The 15,428-nt window shown below is 40.8% G+C and overlaps 1 protein-coding gene across 2 annotated transcripts in view; it reads right to left on the bottom strand.

Moving 5' to 3' along the window:
• Nucleotides 1–857: 857 nt before the first annotated feature.
• HMG20A (high mobility group 20A) overlaps nucleotides 858–15,428 on the bottom strand; it is a 76,199-nt gene continuing 61,628 nt past the window's right edge. For both annotated transcript variants that reach the window (XM_070358576.1, XM_070358575.1), the window contains exons 7-10: nucleotides 8,679–8,754; nucleotides 7,763–7,978; nucleotides 6,268–6,410; nucleotides 858–3,321 (exon numbers count right to left, since the gene is read on the bottom strand). In XM_070358576.1, coding sequence (XP_070214677.1) covers nucleotides 6,274–6,410; nucleotides 7,763–7,978; nucleotides 8,679–8,754 — 429 coding nt within the window. In that variant the 3' untranslated portion in view covers nucleotides 858–3,321; nucleotides 6,268–6,273. The remainder of the gene's footprint in view (nucleotides 3,322–6,267; nucleotides 6,411–7,762; nucleotides 7,979–8,678; nucleotides 8,755–15,428) is intronic.

Raw genomic sequence — 15,428 nt, 5'->3', positions numbered from 1 at the left:
TCCTTGGCCTTTTTCTTCCTTTAAGCTGCCAGGAATTTCAAATGATGGCTGATGGTCAAGTGGCTGTTTTTGACAATGAAGTGACCTTGAGAAAGGAACCTTCTTGTGGTGCAGACAGGAGCCCCTATACTGGTCTTGGATTGCCTACATTTGGAATACTTTTCAGTGAGACAGATGTGTCTTATTTAAGCTTTTGCTGATTTGAGTTTCTGTTAAACATAGTCAAGTCTGACCCTGAGTTGCCTCAATAATTCCTGGCATTCATTTAAGATTCTTTATAGCCTCCAAAGTACAGTCAATTCATCACCCAATTCTATCTTTCTGACAAGTGTAAGAGAGCTGAGGCATGTCAGATGAGGAAACTGGGAACAAAGCAAGTCTTGCCCAATGCCACATAACTAGCTTACTCAGAGGGCAGCAGGCTTTGGAAGCCAGGAGAGCTCACCCTTAGAATTTAAAAAGCATGCTGAAGTAGGCGACAAATTTCCTTTAAGACAGATTTTGACTAATGAAGTAGTGTTACTTTTGAAGGCAAGTATTTAAGGAAAATTTCTCTCTTTAGTCAAAAGGAAGACTGTCTTTAGGCCTCCTATCAAGGGAGCTGAAGTCACTGACTTTAAGAACATGAGACTTCTTTCAACTTGCCTCCAGAATACTACTGCTACATTAGAATGAATTATAGTTCATTGTATTCTTATAGCATACATTAGGAGAACTGAACCCTCAAACAGGCTAAGACACATTTTGAATAAGCAATTAATAAAATGAATGTTACCATTTTAAAAGTGTAACAGACAATGATTAATGTAGAGTTGACAAAGTCTTTAAGATAAGAAGGCAATGCAGGTAAAACTGAATCGAGTAGATTCAACATAGAAAAGTTTTTAATGAGGCAAACATCAAGCAAGCATATCGACTTCTTTAAAAAACAAAGAAAATCTAAAAGTTTAATTACAAAAACACTTGTACAGAAAACTTGGCATTTCAACAGTTTCAAACACACGTATACATTTTTTTCCTAAAATTTCATTCTGTCAGAATCTGTCTCATTTTCCTCAGCTGCTCTTTGTGTTTTAATAAAAAGAAAGAAATCTGTAACACTGAAGAGGCAACAACTTATTTCTTGAGAAGAACATATTAGTGCAATAATATCTACAAGTTTACTGGGAAATGTGAATTCGGTATCGTGTTAGCCTCTGAGCTCACTTACTACCTTCTTGGCTGGGCACAGAGGAGAGAGCAGGCAAGACAGACCTGCTTCCCGGAACCTTCTTGTTTTGTGGCAGTTGAATTCCAGCCACCAGTGAGTCAGGTGTAGCTGCTGGAGGGGCCAGCATGTCAGAAGCAGGTTGCTATTTTGCGAAAATGCTTTCAAACTGCCAGCTTTCTTGAGATCTCATGCATTCCCGATTACGGATGTCTCTCAAGTCAGTGTCAGGTATCTATCCAGACGAAGGAGAAGGATGAGCTCTGGCCCTATTACAGCGTTCCCTGGTGCACAGCACTGCTAATAATGCTGTGCAAAACTAACACAAAGGCGAGACAGAGAGAAATATGAGGAGGAAGAAAGGAGACAAAGTATTTGGCAGAAGGCAGACACAAACTCCAGAACTGGCTTGGCTGTCCTCCTGCCACAGACAGTGCATTCCAGCTTGGACTGAGCAGGCAGGGTGTCTGAGAGAAGAGCTAGGAATGGCCAGTGAGAGTAGGAAAACACAGAAGAGCAGGTGAGTTGGCAGGTTTATAGAGATAATGATGGGCTCTTATTCTCAAAGACGGCCAGGGTGGTATATGTATGGGCTTCAGTACATGAAAATTTGATGTGTGTTCACGTAAGAACTTTTAACAAGGTTGTTTTTTTGCTGTTGTTTTGTTTCCTTTGGGTTAAGAAAGAAATCAGGGGAGGAGATGCTGAGAAGACAGGAGGGTTGCAGCAACATGATGGGGGTGTCTGGCTTGCACCCTGGCCTGTGAGCATACTGTGAGGGGGCCACACTTCCACCTGCCCTTGGTGGCATGGTGCCTGGACAGTGGGCTCAGTGTGCCCTGCTTTGGTTCCAAAGATCTCAGCTGCAACCGCCAGCCTTGTGCTCCACAGCATCAACACATAACACAACAAAACCAAACCCTGAGATGAAAATCAGAAACCTCTCTTCCCTTTTGCTGTGTATTTTTTTTTTCAATCACAAGAAGGGAGAGGGAAGGAAAGCCTGTCCCTTTGATACAGACTCTGCAGTTATGATTAGAGAAGAAAGACAAAGGATGGAGAATTCCTCTGTGTTCTCCTCTGTCAGCTGGCAGTATTCTGATGACATTTCCGCCATCCATATCCATAACTCGGTACACCTCAAGCACACAGGGATTTCCCCTGTTTTCACTTATAAGAAACTTTAGGATCTTTTTCACTACCAAGTGAGAAACTACTTTTCTTGTTCTGTCCTGTTTACCAGTGACCTTTCTCTCAGCAAAAATATTGCACAAGTCACTGCCAACAGATGGGAACAGAAGAGCCTTGCTGGGGCCGGGACGCAGGGTACGTGCAGGAGCAGTGCTTAGAAAACAGCAGGCAGTACCAAGGGGGGAGGAAAGAGTGCTCTCCTTCAGGGCAGCAATCACAAAGCCTCCACTACAAGGGCTGGCACCCACTGAGCGCTGTGTGGGGTATGAGACACAGCCTCGCTCCACAGGACACTGTCAACAAGAAGCTCCTTTCTCTGGAGTCACAGCAGGACAATGATGGGAGAAGATTGGGCCTGTCCAATGAGAGAAACTCTCCTTCAGAGCCCTGCTGAGCAACAAAGCCCAGAGGTCAGAAAATGGAGACATCTAACTTGGTGGGGTGAAGAAAATATAAAAAAATTAACCCCCAAAAGCATTAAAAAAGAAGTGACAGCTAGGTAGGAAAACCACTGATAAAAACCACAGAGCCAGTGATAAGACAGTCCAATCTGAATGAAGCAGAACAATGAGAAGGCTTCCTTTCTGCTGCAGAAGGTGCCTGTCTCAGGGGTGTCTGGTCAGCAGAATATACGCAGACCCACTTGAACAGAAGTATAGATGATAGGAGACTGAAGACTTGTACATGGTCAAAGCTTCACAAGGACAATTCCATAGGAAGTTCACATACATGTTCCTTTTGCTGCTCCCTCACATGGCTTCCTGGGGTGAAGGCATGTACCTCATAACTGACGGTTCTTTCACAAGCAGAATAATCTGTACGCCTTCTCTGCCTCCACTCAACTCAAATTTCCACGGATGGCTTCTCATTCTGAACAAGTGAAACCACTTACAGAACATCCTGGAGCTCTAAGACCTGTAGAACTGGGAGAAAAAAAACAAATGAAAAAAGATACCAAAAAGGTAAGCACAGATCAGAAAGGGTTCAGACTTTGAGTGAAAATACTGTGATGCTCTATCTTCAAAAGGGTTAAGGTGAGTAGCAGGGTGTATGTAAACCAAGGAGCTCATAAAACTGCCAGCAGCCAACCTCACTAAGGCATTTTAGACATTTCAACGACAAACGTGGCCCCGCTCCAGTTCAGCCACAATGGGGAGGCTGGAAAATTGCCAGCCAAACACAGAAAACCAAGTATCAGGGACAAATTCGATGATGAAAAATGAGTACTTTGGTCCTGGTCAATCAAACCAACTTTCTTCAAGTATAAATCTAAGGCTCCCTGCATGTGTAGGGAAGTACTGTGTGCATAAGATGAATAAATCCTTACATGAATAAAAATGCAATAACATAAAAAAGTTGTTTTCTTTCCAGTCCTCAAATAGGTAACTATTTATCATTTGGTTCAACTGAAATCAAGCAACATATGGCTTTTGATATATACAGTAGTCACCTCTCCATGTGAAATCACCCCCATGGCTTCCTCCCAGCTCCACTTTTTCTAAGTATAAGTTAGCCACAAAGAAAGATGACAACTGGGGTAATTCTTCCATTGTATATCTATAAAAAATAATTATAAAATGGCTGAACAAAAATTTACATTATAATTGCTGGATTGTAATTTTTTCTTAATTACCCCCCATTTATCTTACTGCTTTCATTCTAAGATTTTCAGTGCTCTCCCTTGACACCCATCCCTACCCCCTTGTATCAATGTTCTAGAAACTCAACTGCATTTAGATACATGTGTTCTAGTTCTAGAATCTGCACTTGCCTACTTAGGTATTTTTAGGCAAGACATCTCACCTCTCTGGGACTCAGTTTCTTTGTATGTACAATGATGGGATTTCTAAAGACCTCTTCCAGCTCTAACATGCTGCTCTAAAAACCATAGACCATTCGCTTCCTTTCACTTGCTGGCTCCTGACAAAGGAAGAAAACTTTGCCAAGCCCATGTCAGAGTAATTAATTGCACCATGAATGCTGGGGACATCAGGCCTAGTTGTCTGTACATATTTGTATAATGAAGCCAAGCTAGAATTAATCATAGTCTTTATAACTGTTTCATTTGACAGTTTCAGAGGGTGTGGAGAGCTAACCATTCTTAGTTATGTTTACATGGCTAGATTGTAAAAATCTGTAGTAACAAAACCGTTCACATTTTCAGCTACTCTTTCTTTTAAGGGCAAAGTATTTGTAGGTTAAAATCAAGGATAATGATAATGTTCTAGGTTTTCAAAGACACCTCAGAAAGCAGATATGACAGTTTATATCCTTAAGATGGGTAAAGCTTTAGGAAAGTCTTACTGGCCAAATGCTCAAAATGGAAAACCATTTTTGGCTCAAAACTCACAACAACTGCCCTTTACCTATGTGAGGAGACAGCATGTTATCAGTTACCGTGTTCTTCCACAGTCCTCCACACTGTTTCTCCCAGCTCTTTCTTTTCAAGCCTACCAGAGTGCTAATTGAAAACACTGTGTGAAAATGAGAAGGGTGATGAGCTCCTGAAAATCCCAGGCCTAGATTTACAAGCTGTTTCCTTCATAAACAGCAGCAGTAATGCCATTTCTTTATTCTGTAGGGAGTCCAGTCATCTCTTAGAAGTATGGTCTGTTCCATCTGGCTACTCACTAGAAGGACAGTAATCCTTTCCCCCATCAGAGCACGACTCGGATAAAGTATGACGAATTGCCCTGTACAGTTACTATTGGAGCCCGTGGCCAAGAAGGATAGAAACGACTGCCTTTGTCTCTGCAGGCAGACACGACCTCATTAGATAAAGAATTATAGGTGTTATTTATTCTTGCACATGTTGCTCAAGGTCAAGACCATGTTAGAATATGAACATGTATATGAGTATGCTCATTTACCTGTAGGACAAATAAAGATATAAATCCATGACCAGCCTTGCTAAGAAGTGTATCCTGCCATCCACTCTTGTTTTAGGATCCATATATGGCCATTCACTGTATGGTCCAACCCTAAGATTTCCACATAGTTCATATGTCTGCAGGGATGGAACGGTTTAATTGACAGACCAAAGGGCTGTCAATTGTGGAATGAAAAACTAAAGGGTACTCCATCTCTAGGAATCTGAGTGAAAGAATACCAGTTCCATTTAAGAAATGATACTGATGACTGACCATTAGTACCAAAAAGTTTATAAAGGCAGGCCCCGTTTAGAAATGTATTTTTTCTCTTCTAAAAGGATGTAAAACATATTACAAGTCATTTATTGAATGTATTTTTTAAAAGTTTATTTTCTCATTTCTCTCCTTTCACTTATTGAGAGTTTATATATTTTTTAATATATTCAATCAAGGCATTAACTGTTTCACTGTAAGTTTAGCCCACATTAACATTTAACACACAACTGTTACTCTGATACTGAGTGGTGAATGAAAAGCTTACTGACATAGGCTTGTACACATACAATGTCTCATTGACTATTGTGAATTATCGTTAAATTTACAGGGAAAAGGAAGCTTAACAATTAAGTGATACTTATTTTGTCCAATGTGTTCTTTGGGGGGTTATTTCCTTTAAATTTCTCACTCAACCTTCAAAACCCTTTGGGAAACTAATACCTAAGAATACAACTTAATAAGTGACAAAGCTAGAATTGAGATCCAACCACAAAAATCATGCTCTTTCTATTAAGCCACATGGAGGTATGCATGAGGAAAAACTATCTTGATTCAGTTTTCCAACACTATTTTCTACATTTAGCAACCAAGCAACAGGAATCTTAAGCCTCCAACTCACTTATTCAATGTCATTCCAGGATTTTAGTAGTATTAATAAAGTCTAATGCCATCTTAGTTTTGATGATGTGCTAGCATGTACGAATCAAGTCAGTGAGCACTCACCATTCCCTAACGATCAAGCCTGTTCACAACTTCTCGAACTGTAGCTATGAAGTTTTCATTGTCTTGGGGATTAGCTAAAATAATACTGTGCAGTCTGTTCATATAGGAGTCGATAGTGTCCACTGTAGGTGTCTCTCCACTTCCTGAAGTGAGATAAGAGAAAGTAAGAAAAGCTTCCCCATTCAGTTCAATAGTAACACAGATCAGTGATTCCACAGCAAAATAAACTTGATTCTAATGGGGTCTGCTCCACAGAGAAGATTTTAATTTCAGAGGAGAGACTTTTAGACCTCAAAGAAATGAAATTCATCCACATACTCTAAATAAACAGATGGACTATTATTGCTACACAGCATATAAGAGTAGTTGCATAAAACAGGTTAAAGACTCTCTTAGATCTGCTGTGACTATTTTCAACATGAAAACATATATAAGAAATACTAGTATTTATTTTCCTTCCCATTAAGACAATATCACAAAGCCAGCACACTTATATCAGAAAAGTGCTCTGGGGGAACAGGTGATGTGGGAGAGGGGATCAAGAAATAAAAACGTCCAGTGATGAAATAAATTAAGTCACGGGGGTGGAGTGACAGTATTGTACTACATGTTTGAAAGCTGCCAAGAAAGTGTATCTTAAAGGTTCTCATCACAAGAAGAAAAATTTGTTTGCAACTTTGTATGGTGGTACAGGTTTCCCAGGTAGCACTAGCAGTAAAGAACCCACCTACCAATGCAGGAGAGGTAAGAGTTCAATCCCTGGGTTGTGAAGATCCCCTGGAGGAGAGCATGGCAACCCACTCCAGTATTCTTGTCTGGGAAATCCCATGGACAGAGGAACTTGGAGGGCTACAGCCCACAGGGTTGCAAAGAGTAGGACACACCTGAAGTGACTTGGCGTGCATACACGCGTGGAGGCACATGGTAACTAGACTTGCGGTGATCATTTCACAGTGTTTACAGATACAGAATCATTATGTTGTACACTGGAAATTAACAGTGTTATACATCAATTATAGCACAATTAAAAAAAAAAAGAAAAGCACTCCACTGAGGATTTATTACACAGTTTCAACTATTCTGAAAATCAAATTAAGCTTAATAGAAAGTAGATTATGTTAAAATATAATTGAAGGAAAATTTAACTGAGCAGAGTCTGAAATTTTGGATTATTTTAACCAATGGGCTGTGCTGTGCTTAGTGGCTCAGTCCTGTCTGATTCTTTGCGACTGAATGGACTAGAGCCCACCAGATTCCTCTGTCCGTGGGGATTCTCCAGGCAAGAGTACTGGAGTGGGTTGCCATGCCCTCCTCCAGATTTTAACCAATACTGAGATTCTATTACATGACCTACAGAAAACTCTGAGGAAACGACCTCCTTGTTTATTGGTCTTCCCCTTGAAGGGAGACTTCAGCCTCACCACACCAACGCCAACATATGCAGCACCTCCCCATCCCCCACTGCTTTACACGACTCAGGTGGGGATGATGTTACCAGGCAAGGGCATGCTGGCGAAGCTGCTGGTCAGCACCTGCCGCAGTGTCTCCAAGTGCTGCTGCAAGACGGTGTTGCGGCTGCGCTCCTGGATCACGTCCACCTCCAGCTTCTCCACCGCTGTGCGCATGCTCTCCACGTGCTTTTGCAGCGCCGCGTTCCTCTCCTCAAATTCCATGTTGGATTTGCGAAGCTGACGGAGCTCTGCCTCCCGAGCTGAGGACGCAAGCCCCCCAAAGCACAGATAACACAGTGTCTCTGAGGAGTCCCAGTGACTCTTCTAGAAGTTCTGCTTAGCTATATCTAATTAGCTACCCCTCCTCCTGTCCCTAGTCTTATTATGGCCTTTCAGATAGCAATTTCAGCAATAAAACGCCTGGCTCTCCAGAGTTATTTTAATTCTTAAAGCTGGTCATATTCTATACTTAAGACTGCAAGGAACAGCTGCAATTGCCAGTGTTTGTTTGTTTGGTCTGTTTAAAGCTGTGCTATGAGAAGCCTGAGGGGTTTCACAGGGGGATCCTGGGAGATTGGGCAAGCACAGCTGTGGGTCCAAAGCTTATTGTAGTGGGGTCAGCTTTGCTCTTATTTATTTTATATTTTGGACATCCATGCAAGCTTTCATTTGTACAAAGGGTTCTTGGCTAACAGCCTGAAAGCAACTGAATTAGTGATGTATATTTATTTCTTCTGATTCAGAGACTAAAGCTACTTTGACAACACTGGCTGAGCTTTCCTCCACTGGTTTCTGAGTAGCTATTTTTAATAGAGAGTGAAATAGAAGCAGCTTCCTTCTTCCAGACCAGTCCCAGGGTCGGGAATATCACTACCATTGCTTTTGAGCAATTAATTTCTCCTGACAACTAAATCCCCTGTCACAGATGTGAGGAACGCAATACAATCCTTTGGTAATCACCTTTGCTGTGGTTCAGGAATTCCTCTGTAAATATAGGGATGTCAAAAACAGATCGTTCCTTTACTTCTGCTTCTTTCTGTGAATCAAGAGTAACAAAACAGTCAATTCTTAAACTAAATTAAACAGTAGTGCCTGCAGCCACAATGGTCATGTTTTCCTTAATGAAATAGTAAGATGAGCAGCAATCAGTCAGTCTAGGTGAGGCTGTGAAGAAAATGTATTCACCTTTCCTTTGGAACCAAACTTTCACAGAGCTCAAGCATGTTAAGTATTCAGCTCTCTCAGGTGACAACTGCTGTGCAATGAGAAACCTTAAAACAAACCTACATAAACTTCCCTAATGGAGATGGTGGAAACCATTTCTTAGCTCTCTGCTCTGAATAGTCAACAGTGTACAAGGGAGAAAGTGACTGAGGTAGGTATCAGTCGCTTCAGTTCAGTTGCTCAGTCATGTCTGACTCTTTGCAACCCCATGGACTGCGGCATGCTAGGCCTCCCTGTCCATCACTGGCTCCTGGAGCTTGCTCAAACTCATGTCCATTAAGTCGGTGATGCCATCCAACCATCTTATCCCCTGTCGTCCCCTTCTCCTCCCACCTTCAATCTTTCCCAGCATCAGGGACTTTTCAAATGAGTCAGTTCTTCACATCAGGTGGCCAAAGTATTGGAGCTTCAGCATCAGTCCTTCCAATGAATATTCAGGACTGATTTCCTCTAGGATGGACTGGTTGGATCTCCTTGCTGTCCAAGGGACTCTCAAGAGTCTTCTCCAACACCACAATTCTAGGTTGGTCATAACTTTTCATCTAAGAGGTAGGTATAGAGAAATAATTTCTGGGTGATTTTTCCATTGCTTCTGTTGGTTATGCATATAAAGTGCTCTCTGAGATAGGATGATTCAATCTAACTTTGCAGAGTGGACAATAAGAATTTTAAGCAGAGATCTGCCAGCCACAAGGAATAATAACGGTATTCCATTAGGACGTCTACTTATTTACAAGGGCAGCCTATAATGGGGATCTTTCAGACTTTCTTCGGACACAGGAAAAACAAACAAAACCAAAAAGTCAGTAATAACTAGGCTCTAAATATGAGAATGCCAAGGATTATGTGAGAGAAAAAATAATAAACCTAAAATTAATTCACCAATAAGCCATTAAAAATAAGTCTCACAAAACCACTGCAAAACATATTCCACAATGATCTTTGTGAATAAAGTCAATATTTCAAAATGCTTTAGCAGCAATTTCTACAATGAATTTAAAGTTGAAAGTATTAAGAATATAAATTATAAGTGTCTTGGCAGTATTTAAAATCTTGCATAATATAAGATGGTAAAGAAAACAGTGGGAAATGAGTACTGAAGAAATTGCTAGTGAAATCTGAGGATTTCAAAACCTTTATAACATAATGAACAGTTTAAAAAGTCTAGAAATCATTCCTATAAAAACACATTTAGTGCCAGAGATAGAATGTATATTTCCTACTCTTGCCACCACTGGTCTTTTATCTTTGAACACAAATATGATTTGGTGCCCAGCAGAAAGGCTAAGCAGTTAACAGCCTATGAGGGAACTCTGACAGCCAAGCTCCTGTTTTCATATTGGTGCCTGCCTTGTTATGGAGGGCTGGGCTATGTGAACTGCCTGCCAAGGGCAGCTCATTAAGAGAGACATCTTGGATGGAAGTGTGAAAAACTATGTATTTACCTGAAGAAACTTTCAGAGCACTTAATTTTTACCCTTTTACCTCTTAAAGAAATAAAGTGAAGTTTTCCAGAATGATTTAGAAACAAACAACAGAATTATCACTGAAGGCCCCAGTTTCAACAGGCAAAACTCTGCCTCTAGCCAGTTCTTCAGTTCAGTTGAGTCGCTCAGTCGTGTCCGACTCTTTGTGACCCCATGAATCACAGCACACCAGGCCTTCCTGTCCATCACCATCTCCTGGAGTTCACTCAAACTCATGTCCATCGAGTCGGTGATGCCATCCAGCCATCTCATCCTCTGTCGTCCGCTTTTCCTCCTGCCCCTAATCCCTTCCAGCATCAGAGTCTTTTCCAATGAGTCAGCTCTTCGCATCAGGTGGCCAAAGTACTGGAGTTTCAGCTTTAGCATCATTCCTTCCAAAGAACACCCAGGGCTGATCTCCTTTAGAATGGACTGGTTGGATCTCCTTGCAGTCCAAGGGACTCTCAAGAGTCTTCTCCAACACCACAGTTCAAAAGCATCAATTCTTCAGCACTCAACTTTCTTCACAGTCCAACTCTCACATCCATACATGACCACTGGAAAAACCATAGCCTTGACTAAACAGACCTTTGTTGGCAAAGTAATGTCTCTGCTTTTGAATATGCTGTCTAGGTTGGTCGTAACTTTTCTTCCAAGGAGTAAGCGTCTTTTAATTTCATGGCTGCAGTCACCATCTGCAGTGATTTTTGGAGCCCAGAAAAATGAAGTCTGACACTGTTTCCACTGTTTTCCCATCTATTTCCCATGAAGTGATGGGACCAGATGCCATCATCTTTGTTTTCTGAATGTTGAGCTTTAAGCCAACTTTTTCACTCTCCTCTTTCACTTTCATCAAGAGGCTTTTGAGTTCCTCTTCACTTTCTGCAATAAGGGTGGTGTCATCTGCATATCTGAGGTTATTGATATTTCTCCCAGCAATCTTGATTCCAGCTTGTGCTTCTTCCAGCCCAGCGTTTCTCATGATGTACTCTGCATAGAAGTTAAATAAGCAGGGTGACAATATACAGCCTTGACGCACTCCTTTTCCTATTTGGAACCAGTCTGTTGTTCCATGTCCAGTTCTAACTGTTGCTTCCTGACCTGCATACAGGTTTCTCAAGAGGCAGGTCAGGTGGTCTGGTATTCCCACCTCTTTCAGAATTTTCCACAGTTTATTGTGATCCACACAGTCAAAGGCTTTGACATAGTCAATAAAGCAGAAATAGATGTTTTTCTGGAACTCTCTGGTCAGGAGGGGCGGCAGTGAGGAGATACCCCTCGTCCAAGGTAAGGAGCAGTGGCTGCGCTTTGCTGGAGCAGCTGTGAAGAGATACCCCACGTCCAAGGTAAGAGAAACCCAAGTAAGACGGTAGCCAGTTCTTGGTGGATTTCAAAGAGAATTAATGTATGGGTAAGAAAGACTGGTTCCAGAAGAGATCTTAGATATATTTCACAGTGGCTTTCTCTCAACTCTGCTGGCTTACCATATGCTTTAACTCTGTTACTGTACAAGACATAACAGATGTAAGTCCACAAATGACTTTAGATAAAGGCTTATAATTTTATCATCCCATCCTGCTCAGTCTCTTACTTAACTGTACTGGCTTGCTGCTGCTGCTGCTGCTAAGTCGCTTCAGTCGTGTGAGATCAATTTACTTAGCTATAGGTCTGAATATATGCCAGTCAGATGGGTTGGTGTGGATGCCTGGCTCCCATTACCATGGTACCAAGAGCCCTCTCCAAGGCTTAGATTCTGCTCAGACAGGTAATTCTGTTTTCCTCCTTGCCAGAGCAGTCCAGACCAAGCTAACTACGTAAGGGCAGAGGATAGCACCACATAAGTGCATTAACACACTGCCTCTTGGTACAGATTCTTAAGAGTACAAAATAAGAAACACCACAGCAATTAAATGAAACTGTTCAGTCTCTGAAGGGCCAAGAGAGAAATTCTGTTTAACTGAAGAGTTGTCATAAAAACCATCAGCACTCTTCCATTACTGAGTACGTTACTCGGCATTGGAGAGGATACTCTTGGGGGCTCAGATATACTTAAGCTGCTCCAAGGATCACTCAAGGGATTAAAATCATAAGGATTTCATTACCTCGTCATTGAAGGGGTCTAATTTGTTCACGTTGAGTGTCATTTTGTCATTTTTCATAAATTAAAGGAGAAACAAAATTATTGTTTCTATCTTAGTCCCCACATGAGATTTAGACACTTTCTTGAGAGTAAAACTAGCTGACTCCTGGGTCTAGCAGGCTGGCTTCTGATTTGAGAGGAGCAAGAATACTCTTCACTTTGGTTTTCATTCTATATATTGAGTGGAGGGTAAGAGAACAGAGGCCTTTTGAACTGAAACTATTTTGCTGTGATCTAGGCTCAGGGCCAGAATCTCATGAAGTGATATGCTTCGCTCAAGTGCCCTTTACTTTAAGGAATGCTCTCAATATTGTGTACCAGGCTGAAGTGCCCCACTGCTATGCAGAATGGCTTGAATGGCCTTCAGGTCAGCATTTCTTGAGCTCTAACAGGGCTCCCCAGTATCTACCTTGGTAACAATGTCTTAGGAATCTAAGTTCCATTAAGGAATACAATAGGTTTCTTTACTACATATATACAAATCAAATCATTTCTGTCTCAAGTGGCAACAAATTTTGCTGACACCACAGGCAGCCAGGCCCATTTTAACTTGCAACACTGTTTATTCCATATAGTGTGCGGGCACTGCCAAGAGACCTTAATAAGCCTGGGCTACAGACGCCTGGGTTTCAGTCACAATTCTGCCTCTAACCAATTCTGTAAGTGATTCTGGGACATTCTCTCCTTTCTTAGGCAAGTCATTTTCCTCACTGGCAAAGAGGGGGTCAGGTAAGAGGATTTCTGAGGTCTTAGTAATTTTGATGTGAGCTCGAAAACTGTTTTATGGCATTTGCCATTTTATTCCTAATAGGATAAGAAAAAGGAAATAAGCATGCATTTAGAAATGTGATGTTTCAGGCACGTTGCAAGATACTTGCTCTTTTATTAACTTCCTCATAACTCAGCTCAGGCCACTTTATCCAAAGATATATATGTATATATATGAAATGCCCCCACAAAACCTAAGTCATCTTTAAGGTACGATTCAGTTGCTCCTTTCCATGGGGCTTCTGTGGATTTTTTTTTCCACTCATAGTGCTTTCTTATTTTTCTTAACTCTTATTATACTAAGAGGTTATGTGTGGCTGTGTTTAAAAACTGTCAAACCAGTTTTTAAAATTGCAACTGTTTTGAAATTACCTAATTTAATAAGCTATTATTCAATGAAAAAAAAAAAACTGATAAAGTGAGTGACATTAATTGAGTCAACAACCTTACTAAGAGAGCTTTATCCTGACCTGGGCATACAACAGACAGGCTTATAAAGCCTAGTGTATATGTACTTGAGAAACTACTGCTGGCTTTCCACCTACTCCTTCCTTTTCTTTGGTTTCACATGTGTCTAATCCTGAAACAGGAAAATCACAAAGAGAGTTATTCCTTTTCATATACTGCAGAAATTCCTATCATACTAAAATAACATATTTTATTAAAATGCTTAATTTCGCAAATCAGCAGCAGCAGCTTCTACGACCGACCAAGTCTACTAAATCTTTTCTGATTGCAACTATTAACTTTATTAGAGGCAAAAAATGCCATGGTTTGGCCAGCAAAATCCATGTTGATGAAAGGAGTCAGTCAGTCACTGACTAGAAAATGTGAGATCTAAGATTTTACTGTCGATACTCTGTTTTGTAACTATTAAGGATACAGAAGCTATAAAAGATGCTTAATAGGGAAAAAAAGAAGTTTAGAAAATTTGTGATATTGGTGGGCAATAAGTAATTAAACAAGTATCTGGCAGTACAAAAACTTATAACACAATTCAATTATGATGTAAAACATATAGTGTACATACAGTTTCTCAAGCAAAAAAAATTTCATCCTAATTGGAACACAGAGATGTCATATATAACTACATTTATATGGAGAAGGCAATGGCACCCCACTCCAGTACTCTTGCCTGGAAAATCCCATGGACAGAGGAGCCTGGGGGGCTTGTGGTACATGGGGTCGCTAGGAGTCGGACATGACTGAGCGACTTCACTTTCACTTTTCGGTTTTATGCATTGGAGAAGGAAACGGCAACCCACTCCAGTGTTCTTGTCTGGAGAATCCCAGGGACGGTGGAGCCTGGTGGGCTGCCGTCTATGGGGTCACACAGAGTCGGACACGACTGAAGCGACTTAGCAGTAGCAGCAGCAGTATATAGGATTTATATGAAAAATAAAATGTTCGTATTTACCATGCTTCTCACTTTATAATTCATGGATGGTGATAAATCTATTTGAATTGTGAATCTAAAAGTTTTCTCTACATTTTGAAGGTAACCAATACCAAACTAGGTATGAGAACTACAACTCCACGATAAATAAGTCATTATTTTGAAGAAATGATTTCCTTGATTTAGTGAAAAACCCAGGGCATGCAAAAGAGTGCATCAGAAAATTCTTTTTGTGTAAGTTTCCATTGTTATTTCAACAAATGGGTTTTGTATAAAAACAAATGAGTATTTGTGGAATAACTCCTCCATATAAGAACATAACGCAAGATGGTATATGGATGGGTACAGAATGGAAGCTAGACCACACATGCCTTCAAAGAGATTATAATCCAAGAGTGTTAATGACAGAAGCACTTGAGTAACTCTGGCACCTTAGCCAGACCAGCTAAGTGCATAACAGACATAAAGAGAACTGTGAGGTTTAAAGGAAGTTGGAGGAAACAGGAAAAGCTTGAAGGAGAAAAATGGAACTTGAAATAGGACTTGATGGATGACTAGAATTTAGAGGCAAAATTGAAGGATAGGAGAGGGTGATACAAAAATGAGTGAGGGAAAGAAAGTATTCTCATGAAAGGAAGAATATGAGCACAGACATGAGGCAGGAAAGGATGGGGCACTTAGAGAACAGTCAGTATTTTTTAAGTACATAAGATATA

Source organism: Bos mutus, chromosome 21 (genome assembly GCF_027580195.1).
Source record: "Bos mutus isolate GX-2022 chromosome 21, NWIPB_WYAK_1.1, whole genome shotgun sequence".
Taxonomy (NCBI): Eukaryota; Metazoa; Chordata; class Mammalia; order Artiodactyla; family Bovidae; genus Bos; species Bos mutus.
The sequence above is the reverse complement of the archived record's forward strand: the minus strand, read 5'-3'. Positions and strand labels throughout refer to the sequence as shown.